This window comes from Hyla sarda, chromosome 6, assembly GCF_029499605.1.
Source record: "Hyla sarda isolate aHylSar1 chromosome 6, aHylSar1.hap1, whole genome shotgun sequence".
In the NCBI taxonomy this organism is placed as follows: domain Eukaryota; kingdom Metazoa; phylum Chordata; class Amphibia; order Anura; family Hylidae; genus Hyla; species Hyla sarda.
In genome coordinates, this window is record NC_079194.1 from 169,397,336 (window position 1) to 169,411,863 (window position 14,528).

General features: G+C 40.5%; 1 protein-coding gene across 1 annotated transcript in view; it reads right to left on the reverse strand.

The window, feature by feature from the left end:
- Positions 1-8,504: 8,504 nt before the first annotated feature.
- The window catches only part of PEPD (peptidase D), a 339,112-nt gene continuing 333,088 nt past the window's right edge, over positions 8,505-14,528 (reverse strand). Inside the window, exon 15 of the mRNA XM_056525786.1 lies at positions 8,505-9,049. Coding sequence (XP_056381761.1) covers positions 8,897-9,049 — 153 coding nt within the window. The 3' untranslated portion in view covers positions 8,505-8,896. The remainder of the gene's footprint in view (positions 9,050-14,528) is intronic.

The following is a 14,528-nucleotide window of genomic DNA, read 5'->3' on the forward strand; positions in this document are numbered from 1 at the left end:
TGCTGGGGGGGTGGGGGGGTTAGTGCAGTCTTATCCAATCAGAGCTCATCTCACACACTGAACTGCTATGTGCTGTGTATGTGTAACAGAGTGAGGGAGGAAGTTATCCCCTGTATGGCTTCAGATGATGTCATGCCTGCTGGGTTACACCCCTTCCCAGTCTGTGAATCTGATGGAGACTGAGTAAAAAATACAGAACAATATCAAGGTAGAAAACTAACAAATAATAAAAATAAAGGCAGGGAGTGTTTTATCATGTTGGCAGTCAACTGGGAGGATTATAAAATTTAACAAGATCATGATAGGTACTGTTTAAAGTCTTACTATTATTTCAAATAACTATTGACATGCAATGCAGATATATCTTAAAATTTGATTGGTTGGGGACTCAATGCTGAGACCCTCACCGATCTCTAGATATATCAAGTTTCTTTTTAAATAACTCTTTAGAGAAGATTCCCTAATAAAGACAACAGTATCAGTTCATGTTAATAAAAGAAATGCTTCTTGGTCTGAGATGCTCAAATGTCCTTCCAGCAGTGTACTGTAGACTTACTTATATTCATCCAGTAATGTATCACAATTATGACATCTTATGGCTTGTTATAAATTTAATTAAACCAAAGTTTTCTTATGTTACCTAAGTAAATATTGTATCTCAAAAGTGATTACACTCTTTACATTTTTGTAAATATTGTATCATATATTTTCCTGTGACAACACTGAAGAAGGGTCAGCCTGTTAGTGCTCAGACCACACCAGTCACTGCATCAAAATTGGTCTGCATGGCTGTCACCCTAGAAGGAATCACCTTCTAATGATGAAGCACAAAAAAAGACCAATATGTCATGCCAACTGTCAAGCTTGGTGGTGAACTTTGTGCCCAAGAAGCTTGAAGGGTACTCCACTGGAAACATCTTTTCCCCTATCTAAAGGATAGGGGATGTTAGATTGCGGGGGTCCGTGCCCGATGACTGGCGATGCAAGCCTACATGCCCCCTCTATTCACGTCTATGGGAGGAGACATCAGTGGAGGGGGCGTGGTGTCACACACGCGGAAGCTGCAAGCTTCTGTGTTCCGGCCGCTGCCGGCCCGGAGATCAGGCAGGACCCCGCGTTCCAACATCTTATCCTCTATTCTTTGGATAGGGGATAAGATATTTCCAACGGAGTACCCCTTTAAAGCAGTACTGAAAAATAATTGTGGCCACACAAAATATTGACACTTTGGGCACAATTTGGACATTTCCACTTTTATTGCCAAGGTTTAGACATTATTGGTTGTGTGTGAGTTACACAACATTGGGGACACAACATTAAACACTGCATACAGGCAGTGCACTCACTACTTTACATTGTAGCAGAGTGTCATTTCTTCAGTGTTGGCTCATGAAAAAATTTATAAAATATTTACAAAAATGTAAGGGGTGGACTAACATGTGAGATACTGTATACATTTCTAAACCTTGGTTGAATGTGACCACTACCCTTAGGGACTAATATTTTGTGTATGTCCTAATAAATGTTGCTGCTATATAAGAAATCTCCTCCCCACAATTATTACTTTTTCATTTTTTATTCAGATTTTTAGATGCAGATTTTAACACACGTCATTTTTTAGCACATGGTCTGACTTTTTTGAGGGTTTAGTAGTCCTTCAAAGGTTCAGCAACTGGTGGTGCAGTCACATTATCCTCAGCAGACATGGCCCAAAGGGCACAACACCTGTAGGAATGTTTATCTTGGGCTGATATCAGATTACAGTCCTCATGTGAACTGCACACATCAGAGTCCTCTTCCAGACACAGGGAGCATCTCATCATAATCATTCACTTTACAGGCATTCTGCTTTACATTTACAAAATACATGCACATTACAACCAACATCAGTATATACACTCTCCAAAATCATAACTACCTAACACAGAGCCCAACTCTCTACATCCAGAGGCTGAAGACCACAAGTGGTTTGTATCCAGGCAATTTTTAGTACAGCGGATAAAATAAGTATTAAACATATGACTATTTTTCTTACAAAAAAAAAATGTAATAAATGTTTGAATCGTCCCCCTTTTCCCAATTTTTTAATAAAATAATATAAACAAAAACATATATGGTATCTTCACAGGTTTGTTGATGTAACATCACGGGACTGCTAAGCCAGTGGTTGAGGCAGGATACCGCTGTGGCCACTGATTGGCTGAGCGGGCCTGTGACATCATGTCAACAAACCTGGAAGCCTGCCGCATCCGAGGCAACAGCTGTGTGAACATGGTGACGGTGTGAAAAAGGTGTTTGTGGTTTTATTTTTTATTTCCCACCTTCCTGGGCCCATTATAAAAAATAACTTTACCCGGATTTTTAATGTTTTCAGCCTGTCTATGCTTCCTTCACTTGCAGCAATTGGAGATCTTAAAAATAGTGAGAAATCTCAAAGAGTAGTTTAGTGAGCATTTTAGGCTTTATAATATGTAAAAAAGAATCAGAAAGATGCTATACCTACACTGAGTAGGTTTTAAAAGAGGAACAGGGAGATTTTTGGTCAAAAAAGGAAAATACAGGACAATCTGTAAAGTATTTGGACATTTCTGGTACCTAACATATTTGTTCTTTGCTCTACTGCAAAATATAATATTGACGCAGTTGAAATATTTCAGTAATCTGGACAATAACAATTTATTCCTGGATAAAAATACAATATTTTGATTCCTAAGCTTATTGTTTTACCACGATAAGGCGATCTTAGTACTTACCTACCAGATAGTAATGGACATGCTTAGGAAGGATCCATGCCTGTTTTGGGCTAAATGGCTATGTTGTGATTCCATTTTAACGCTTCTGATTTCTTTTTGTGAAATGGTTATTTCCTGTTGGAGTTCCTCCGTTCCAACTGCAAGTCCCAGGATTCCTTGTTTGTAAGTGTGGGGTAAATTTTCTCCCACACATGAGCCACCCCACTCATTGAAACAGAGGTATGCTGCCTTCCATGCTTTGCTGTGAACAATAAGTACCTGGTTTTCTAACCTGGGTGCCTCCAGCTGTTGCAAAACTACAGTTTACTGCAGAATGATCTCCCTCTCACCCAGCAGTTGCTCCGCCCATTGAAGCAAAGACAGGCTCCCTCTGAACACCTAATAAGTGATGTTATGTCTCGGGCTGCACTGCAACCTGGGAAAACCTGAGACTACACTAATTTTGTATACTGTTAAAAATAAATATTGGGGCAAAGATCATATAAGAATTGGGAGACCATCATCAAACACAGGTACAGACACTATATTATGAACTATACTAACTATACAGCCCCTGTAGCATAGACAAAAAAAAAAAAATCCTGGAATACCCCTTTAGCTCTATTTCTATGTTTAGGTGCATACTGGAAGATGTTCACAGATTTCATATATAACTGAGGGACCCCTATCAATCGGAAGAAAAATAAGCCGAGAGCACCATGACCCCTTTAGTGCAGAACTCTCCAGTCAGTGTTAAATACTGCATTGGAAGGGCCATTGTAATCAAGTGACTGCTTAAGCCCCTTCAAGGTATGATCATGGGGTTCTGATTAACAAAACTAAGGCCTATCCTAAGATTAGGCCATCAATCAAAAATTTCAGAAAAACCCTTTTAATGCTATATAAATGTCTTTAGTATGAATATGATGTACTACTAAGTGTCTTTGTTAACATATTCTCCTTATGCACAAGCCCTTTGTACCGTGCCTCAGAAGATTGATAATCTCAGATTTCGATAATCTGTTAAATTGTAACTGAGGAGTTTTAGTGAGCAAGCAGTGAATATGACTCAACTACAGTTTACTCTATGGAATGTGTAATGGAGGCATTTCCACTTGGTGTTCTGGAGCCTCATACAAATGTAACAGTGCTGAGAATATCATCTGCAGTAGTAGAGCTGAGTTCATTTCAATGTAAAATAATGGATAAAACTAATAAAACTCTATCAGACCCGTCTAAACCCTCCAGATGCCTATGGCAGCAACTCAATTCCCACAGGTACATAGGATCTCTCCTCCACTCCCTGACAATGAGGTGCTTAGAATACTGAATGTTATAGGGATTTTGATGAATTTAATGGGCAAATTATACAGCATAAAGCACTGTGAAGCACTGCTCTATATAACAGAGGTGTAGGGCTAAAAACACAATGTGGTTGGTAAAATGCAGTAAGTACGGTACTTCTGAAATGCTGCTGTTAACCTGTGTTCTTATAATACTTACCAGTTTTAGCATTTATACCCTAGTTGCTAAATAGTTAAAACTTGCATGTATTAAAAGAAAACACAAGTTAACAGCTGCACTTCAGAAGTACTCATTGCATACGTCTGCATCATGTTTTTTGTTTGTTTGTTTTTTACCCTTAAGCTCCGTCCACGGAAATATATATATATATATATATATATATATATATATATATATATATATATACAGTGGTCCCTCAAGTTACAATATTAATTGGTTCCAGGACGACCATTGTATGTTGAAACCATTGTATGTTGAGACCATAACTCTATGTAAACCTGGTAATTGGTTCTGACGCCGCCAAAATGTCATCCAAAAATAGGAAAAAGTGAGGATTAAAGATAAATAAGTAGATAACTAATATAGATAAATCAAGTCCTTACATATAAAAGTAAGAAAGATCTGCTGGGAGCTGTAAATCACTGTCTATTTCAGTGTTTCCCAACCAGAGTGCCTCCAGATGTTGCAAAACTACAACTCCCAGCATGCCCGGACAGCCTTCGGCTGTCCGGGCATGCTGGAAGTTGTAGTTTTGCAACAGCTGGAGGCACCCTCTTTGGGAAACACTGGTCTATGTAGAGGACAGAAGCTTCTTCAGGGTCCTGTACAGAACACGCAAAAAAAGGAAAATGGAGCCGCCCTCACCTGGTGTCCAAAGGAGCAGCTAACCCTGGCACAGGTAAAGAACAGTACAGAACATGTAATACCTCCCTGTACTGTAGGGGGCACTACCAGACACCAGTCAGTGCATGCACTTTAGGAATACACAGGTTTTACCAGTGAAATATCCATTCTGATTGGTCGGTTCTTCCAGCCATTGACACATTTCGCAGATTCCATAGCATTGTATGTTGAGTCTGGTTTCAAGTTACAATGGTCCAGAAAAGACCATTGTATGTTGAAACTATTGTATGTTGAGGCCATGGTAAGTTGAGGGATCACTGTATATATATATGTATTTATGTGTGTGTTTTAACAGAAAACCTAATGATCAATTTAATGTATATGTAGGCAGTGCGGCTTTGGTAAACAGCTGATTACTACTGGGTATTGGACCCTACGAATGATTGCCTACTCTATAAAAGAGCCCTGAAAAAAACCCTATCTGACAATCTAACCAGGGCAAATAAAGCCAGGATGAAATGGGGCCATCTACAGGTGTAAACCAGTTCCTAGGCTCTAGGTAGAGAGTTCTGATAGAATCTGTGTGTTCAGGACAGAGTTGACCTTTGAACATCCATGTGCTTCTCCACAGCTCAGATATGTGAGTGTGAGCTGGTCAGACTACATGGAGGTGTGTGTGCTGCTGGCTCACTGCCGTCCAATCCTGGATTTTCTGCTGCAATAAGCAAATGTCCTGCCAATAAACTACTTACATTTTTTTCTTTTTCAAAGCAACAATCCTCCTCAAGAGATAACACTCTGGGCCCACGATGTCAGTGGACAGCCATATAATGGAATGAGGGTTAGAACAGGAGTGATGACTGTGGAGTATTTGGAGCTTCCAGACAAAATGGTTGTAGAAAAATGGAAAACTGATTAGTGGACAATGTGGTTCTATTTTTCTTCATGTTTCCTCAGAATTGTTATTGTGGTTATGTAAGAAAGCTTAATAGACCCATCCTTGAAGAGTCATGAGGGGTCTGTGAAGTAACACCAATCTGGCAAAGTCTCCTGTAAATGTTTGCCACATAGAACATAATAAAAAAAATCATCCCCACTATAAAAATATAGTAAAGAGTGCAAACCAAAGCTTTATATGGAATCTGCCCACCAGAGAGGAGCATGGAAATGTATTAGAAAGAGAGCCAGGGCACGTTCTACCCCTGAACTTTAGATTGCAACAATTACTAATATTGGATTAGGAATACAGAAAACCTACTACAACAGCATCTCCAGACATTATTAGACGTTTAACCTGTTGCTTGCCATCATATAATTATACCAATGATCTGCCTATATTGCCTTGGGGAAGGGGTGATCACTAATAAAATGCCTCTTGTATCACAAGCATGTACAGGATGGGACCCCAACACCTCTTCTCACAAGATTATTAGACTGTCACCTCCAGTTCATTAAAACAAGGCTAATAAAAAACAAAATAATTGCCCTTTATTTAGTACACTGCTCAAAAAAAAAATAAAGGGAACACATCCTCGATCTGAACGAATGAACTAATTGTATGAAATGATTTTGTCTTTACATAGTTGAATGTGCTGACAATTCAATGACACAAAAATTATCAATGGAAATCAAATTTATCAACCCATGGAGTATATGGAGTCACACTCAAAATCAAAGTGGAAAACCACACTATACAATGAGGCTGTCCTCCCAGACCTGGACTAAAGCATCCGCCAACTCCTGGACCGTCTGTTGTGCAACGTGGCATTGGTGGATGGAGCGAGACATGATGTCACAGATGTGCTCAAGATTCAGGTCTTGGGAACTGGTGGGCCAGTCCATAGCATCAATGCCTTCCTCTTGCAGGAACTGCTGACACACTCCAGCCACATGAGGTCTAGCATTGTCTTGCATTAGGAGGAACCCAGGGCCAACTGCACCAGTATATGGTTTCACAAGGGGTCTGAGGATCATCTCGGTACCTAATGGAAGTCAGACTTACTCTGGCAAGCACATGGATGGCTGTGCGGCCCCCCAAAGAAATGCCACCCCACACAATTACTGACCCACCGCCAAACCGGTCATGCTGGAGGATGTTGCAGACAGCAGAACATTCTCCACGGCATCTCCAGACTCTGTCACGTCTGTCACATGTGCTCAGTGTGAACATGCTTTCATCTGTGAAGAGCACATGGCGCCAGTGGCATATTTGCCAATCTTGGTGTTCTCTGGCAAATGCCAAATGTCCAGCACAGTGCTGGGCTATAAGCACAACCCCCATCTATGGACATCGGGCCCTCCTAACACCCTTATGGAGTCTGCTTCTGACCATTTGAGTGGACACATGCACATTTGTGGCCTGCTGGAGGTCATTTTGCAGGGCTTTGGAAGTGTTCCTCCTTGCACAAAGGCGGAGGTAGCGGTCCTGCTGGGTTCTTGCCCTCCTACGGCCTCCTCCACGTCTCCTGATGTACTGTCCTGTCTCCTGGTAGCGTCTCCATGCTCTGGACACTACGCAGACAGACACAGCAAACCTTCTTGCCACAGCTCGCATTGATGTGCCATCCTGGATGAGCTGCACTACCTGAGCCACTTGTGTGGGTTGTACACTCCGACTCATGCTACCACTTGAGTGAAAGCACCCCCAGCATTCAAAAGTGACCAAAACATCAGCAAGGAAGCATAGGAACTGAGAAGTGGTCTGTGGTCACCACCTTCAGAACCACTGCTTTATTGGGGGGTGTCTTGATAATTGCATATAATTTCCACCTGTTGTCTGTTCCATTGCACAACAGCATGTGAAATTGATTGTCAATCAGTGTTGCTTCCTGAGTGGACAGTGTGATTTCACAAAAGTGTGAATGACTGGAGTTACATTGTGTTGTTTAAGTGTTCCCTTTATTTTTTGAGCAGTGTATGTCATTTTTCTGTGATGTAGAAGCCATGTTATGAGGTATTCACATAAGACTATGAACTGGAAAAAATCTTTGGTTCTAGGGAGTTATGTATCACATCATTTGTCTTGGACTTTGTGCAGACTACATTTGAGATCTATGTTTGAAGTATATATATAAAAAAAAACTCTCAACGTATATGTCAAACATATTTACATGGCCAATTTACCCAATGGAGGTCAAATTATATTTATATTCCATATAGGAAATCATTGCAGACTGTGCAGTCACTACACATTGGGTCACTGCAACTAGGTGGCGTATGATTTTTAACATTGTGGTCAATGCATGCAAAATGTCACTATAGGGTCATGCAATTAAATACACTGGAGCTTTCCATTGGAGGTATATATCCAGAAATGTCAGGTTCAGCACGAGACAAAACCTGTGTTTTTCTCTCACTGCCTTATTAACAGATTACTAATTTAGGTGGAAAACCCCTTTAACATTTAAACTGTGCCTACTCATGGTGTATTCCATGTAGTGTTAACCATAATTCTGGGTGGAGTTGTTCTTTATATGTTAAATGCTTGGCTGCCTTTAGAACTTACATTAACTAAAGCAGTGAATGCCGCAGAGACTGTGGTTGAATCATGTGTCCTGTGTACTGTCCAATAACCATTCTGACTCCACATCAGCTCTGAAACATATAGCAGGGAAGCCAGATCTGTCAGTGCACATTTTTTTTATTGCTACTTCCCCAGGGTAAAAGACACAAGCTGAATCTATAAACAAAAAAGAACCCCTCTATAGTCCTGAATTGTTAAATGCATTTATTTGGTAATCGATATATCTGAAAAGCAATAACATAGATGTGCCAAGATCCCTAAACTGTTACGCCAAGAAACTGCATCCACTTAGTGAACACTGCGGGCCGTTGTATTTCATTTTACTGACTGTTCAATCACTACAAAAGCAGATTATTAAGAACAGGATTGGAACTGTGCTTTTTTCTTGGCAATTTGTTTCATAGAAAATTATTTTGCTTTTAGATTTAAAAAAAGTTGATCAACAAAAAGGCACAAGGAGTGAACCAGCCGTGAAGGTTTTCTCAAAAAGCACTCACAGCTGCTGGCTAAGAACCACACTACTTAAAGTTTTGCCCTGGTCTTTTGAATTTGCCATGAACTCTTCAATCTCCTCTACAGTACGAGGAACACAGGTCAGTAATTCCATGCCATTAGAGGTGACAGCAATATCATCTTCTATGCGTACCTAAATAATAAAAAAAGGCACATTTTACATTTATGGTAGAATAAGCTCAACAAATATTCTTGCCTTTCCCAATACTAAAACTGACCTCAGATTACCTAGTAATAACAGTAGCCACAGAAACAAACCATGTACAGGCAATTTCCCACAATACCGAAGAGTATTGTGGGAGTAATGAAGAGAAAACTACATACATCTGCAGTGTGGCACCAAGGTCAGTGGCTGAAATCTCTGCAACAATTTCAGTCACTGGGCAATTGTCAAGGTAGCATTAAAACTCTGCTCAGGTCCTGCTGCAACTAGCCATGGTGACTGCCCACCACTGTCATATGGTGTGACATAGTCTTGGATGTCATTGTACTGGGATATAGACATAAGAGCAGCAGGGACCAGAGCAGAGTTGTGAAGATAAGTACTCATTCCATTTCCTATTGTGGGGTGTCCTTTTGGAAAGCTACTTAAATAATACTTTCAACAAAGACAGTGCAGGTTGTATGAAAGCACCCCAAAAAATACTGAAAGTATCTTTTTTTTTTGCAAAAAAAAAAGGGCACATTTTACATGTCATATACAATCTTTATAGATATTGTATATTCAATCATGTAGTTATATAGCTGAAAATGCAACAACTTCTTATAGTATTGTTTTATCTGCAGCTGCATCGGCTATATTGCATATCTTCAAGGTATTGGGGCCCAAAAGTGGGGGTTTCTGCTTAATTCCTTATAGTGGACTAGAAACCACCACCCCAGTGATGTTTACACCAGAAGTAAATAATGGGGTTCTTATAAAAAAATCTTATTAGAAAATATGGGTATCATAGAGGAGAGACCACACTCTATAATCCAAAGTGGAAAGCATAAGTAAAAATGGTGCCTACTTTGGTGGACCTGATCCTCCGTGTATTTCATGGTGGATCATTACTTGAATTCGCTTTGTGTAATGCTAGTCAAATATGTAATTGTCTGGTTACTGGGACCCTACTTGCAGCAATGAACTCATCCCTGGGGCAGCTATCAACAGAGAAAGGCTTGTCTTTATGAGACAAGTGCTGTTCATTCTGTATTGCCCTAAACCTATAGGAACCCTGAAAGAACATGCTATAATATTTCCAGACAGGAGCTATTTACTTTTTATTAATATTTAGCTTTGTTCAAAGGCATTTACTAAAAAAGAACAATGTACATTGATCTGAGTTTTCAGCTAAACTTGTGGGTATATTCCTGTGTACAGACCTGTCACATCCTGCCCTGCAATATACAACTCCCCTCCCAGCTACATTACTTTGTATTAATTAGCAGAACTATGTTAATTGGTAGCCAAATAGTTCTTCAAGAGAAGGATTTTCTGGCAACGGATTGTCCTTGTTATCCATTAAATGAAGTTACTGCAGGGTGGGAGCCTCCTGTATGCCTGTAGGATGTTGAATTCTGTAGAAAAGCCAACAATTGACTAAATCATAGAATGGCTTCTACCATGTGTAGGCGTTAAAGTATAAGCACATTATCAACTAAGCGGAAATTGATGCAATATGAGGTTCTACATGCCTCATTCTTCACTCAAGTCTACCTTTTAAAACGTTTCTATATAGAGATGGCTGCTTACTCAGTCTTCATTTTGATCTGTACACAAGAATGGATACTAGTAGGTAGGTGTCAGTATATTCATAATAATGTGAATATTGTGAATCCCATTAGTAGTAGTATGTACAGTATCCTGAGTGAGTATTATGAACAGCTTATTAAAGGCTTAAGACCCCTTACCTCATATTAGAAAGACAATCATTGAATTACTTATATATTATATGGGTATGGGGGTAACAGATAAAAAAATGAATAATTCTTTTGCTCAATATGTTACTAGTTACACCATTTCAGTAACACCACCAGAACGCCTGATGAAGGGGAAATCGAAATGCATCCAATTCTAAACGGATTTTTTACCATTTACTTTAATTTAGGTTTAACTTGTTCTAATGATTACATATATCTTCATCAAAAAGAGTAGTGTAGTCATCCATAGCAACTAATCAGATGGCTTCTTTCATTTTTCAGAGGTCTTTTTGATGATAGCAATCTGGATGCTATTGGTAACTGCTTCACTCTTTCACTACACAGGTTATGATATATCTACACTCATGTGTCCATCTGGCAGGCTTAATGTATATGGCAGTGTTTCCCAACCTTTTTTTTGCTTTGGGGCACCCCTCCGAAAAAAATATTTTTGCGGGCACCTCGAATGAAGTTGACGAGCAAAAAAAAAAAAAAAGGGAAAAGCACAGCAGGGTGTGGGTGCTACTACACTGCTGCTTTAGACAGCATCTCACGGCTTCTCTAATCAGCATCGTTCCCTTTTCTTCTCCATCTGGCCTGGCCATCATGACAATTTCTTCCAGCCACAATTCTTCACACTTAAACCTGCAAAACAAACCTATTAGGCTCCGCACTTTTTTTTACATGGGTGACAGAGGGGTGTAGAAGAGTGTACATGGGTGGCAGAGGGGTATAGAAAAATGTACATGGGTGACAGAGGGCAAAGGGGGTGATAGAGGGATGTACATTGGTGGACATGGGTGACAGGGACGTGAACATGGGTGATAAGAGGGTGGACATGGGTGACAGGTGGGTGGACACGGGTGACAGGTGGGTGGACAAGGCGGACATGGATGACAGGAGGGTGGACATGAGTGACGGGGGGGGTGGACATGGGTGACAGGGATGGACAGGGAGGTGGACAAGGCAGACATGGATGACAGGAGGGTGGACATGGGTGACGGGGGGTGGACATGGGTGACAGGGATGGGCAGGGAGGTGGACAAGGTGGACATGGATGACAGGAGGGTGGACATGAGTGACTGGGGGTGGGGGGGAGGTGGACAGGGTTGAGAAGGGGTAACAGAGGGGTGGAAAGGGTAAAGTACCTTTAAGCAAGCCGGCATGGGAATCCGGCGCAGCTTGCAGTTCCACGGCACAGGATTCCGGCACCGGCATCTTATAGTTGTAGCAGGGCACCATTTTTGGCTCACTGCGCCGCAAGGGGGAGGGGGATGCTGAGTGATGCTGTGCATAGTGCGCACCCAGGCTTCCCTTCTCCCTTGCGGCGCTGCGAATCATAGGTGCGCAGGCCAGGGCGGGACATTTAAAAAAAAGAATTCACGGCAAAATCCCACGGCACCCCGGGCACCCTGGTTGGCAATCAGTGGTATATAGACATATGAAATAAAAAAAAAAAAAAAAACAAGAGAACTTTTTTAGGCTATTGCGCTTTGTAATGCACATGCACTTTACTCTGTGGTGACTGTGCCCAAGCACTGTGATGTGTATTACATACAGCAAGTGAAATAAGTATTGAGCATATCACCATTTTTCTAACTAAATATATTTTCAAAGGTGCTACTGGGGAGAGACAACATGGACAAAGGATGGAAGGTTTTTCTTCACTTCCTGCCTGTCACTGCATATTCAAACAGGAAAACAGGCCCAGCACAGGTAATAAGACGCCTCCTGTATGGAAACTAGTTGTTATGATGTGATTTTGGTCCATCTTTCACACAGACAGTCATCAAATCTTGAAGGTTCCATGGGCCTCTTCTATGAATCATAATTTTTAGTTCTTTCCAAAGATTTTTAATGGGATTTAGGACAGGTGATTGGCTGAGCCATTCTATCAGCTTTATTTTCTTTCTTTGAAACCATTTGAGAGTTTCCTTGGCTGTATGTTTGGGATCATAGTCTTGTTAAAAGGTTCACCCTCATTTTATCTTCATCATCCTTGTAGATGGCAGCAGATTTTTGTCAAGAATGTCTACACACACACACACACACACACATACACTCTGTTCCAAATTATTATGCAGATTCTATTTAAGCGTCACAAAGATAAAATATTTTGTTTTTCAGTTTAACTCATGGAAGGCATTGTATCTCAGGGCTCTTTTGCTCACTGAAAATCTTGGACACCTGTAATAATTAGATTGCCAGCTGAGCCCAATTTAAGGAAAAACTACTAAAGGTGGGATGTTCTACATTATTAAGCAGAGTACCATTTTCAAGCATTATGGGTAAAAAAAAGGATCTCTCTGCTGCCGAAAAGAGTGAAATAGTTTAATGCCTTGGGTGAGGTTTGAAAACATTAGATATTTGACGAAAACCTAAGCGTGATCATCGCACTATTAAGATATTTGCGGCTGATTCAGAGCACAGATGGGTTTGTGCAGATAAAGGCAAATTGAGGAAGATTTCTGCCAGATCCATGCATCGGATCAAGAGAGCAGCTGCTAAAATACCATTACATAACAGCAAACAGATATTTGAAGCTGCTGGTGCCTCTGGAGCCCCACGGACATCAAGGTGTAGAGTCCTCCAGAGTCTTGCAACTGTGCATAAACCTTCTATTCATTCACCACTAACCAATGATCACAAGCAGAAATTGCTACATTGGGCAGAAAAATACATGAGGACTAATTCAGCAAGGCGCTGGTGGAGTCATGTTTTGGGCCGGAATCATTGGAAGAGAGCTGGTCGGCCCCTTTAGGGTCCCCGAAGGTGTAAAGATGACCTCTGCAAAGTATGTGGAGTTTCTGACTGACCACTTTCTTCCCTTGTACAGAAGGAAGAACAATGCTTTCCATAATAAAATCATCTTCACGCATGACAATGCACCATTTCATGCTACAAATACCTCTGCACCAATGGCTGCTATAGAGATAAAAGGAGAGAAAGTCATGGTGTAGCCTCCATTCTTCCCTGACCTCAATTCTATTTGCAGCATCCTCAAGCAAGATATATGAGGGTGGGAGGCTGTTTATATCCAAACAGCAGCTCTGGGAGGCTCTTCTGACATCTTGCAAACAAATTCAAGCAGAAATTTTCCAAAAACTTACAAGTTCAATGGATGCAAGACTTGTGAAGCTGCTATCAAATAAGGGGTCCTATGTTAAAATGTAATGTGACCTGTTAAAATGTTGTTAAAACTTTGATTGAAATATCTTTTGATTTCAGTAAATATGCTGCAAACACAACAACTGACAATGTTCAGTTCTTTACAACCTATAAAGTGTTTTGAAACTTACTGTGCATAATAATTTGGAACAGTGTATTGTAATCTTTTTATGTTTAAAAAAAATACTGTTATCACTAGGAGGTTTGTTCCATAATATTTGAATTGTAAAAATATTTGCATAATAATTTGTAACAGGGTGTATATATATATATATATATATATATATATATATATATGTATACACAGTATCTTACATAAGTGTGTACACTGCTCACAACACTGAAGAAATGACCCTTTATACAGTGGTTTCACAGGAAAGGTTCCAAGTTTGTCTTTTGGAAATAGACATATAGTTACTGCCAGCAATGCTGCAAAAGTCGAAGGCCTTTTTGCTAAGATCAGGTGTAGTATCTGTTCTTATCAGTTCCAGCCAGTGACCCGAAGCAGGGGTATTGGGCTGGTGGGGATGGGTGTTGCATGG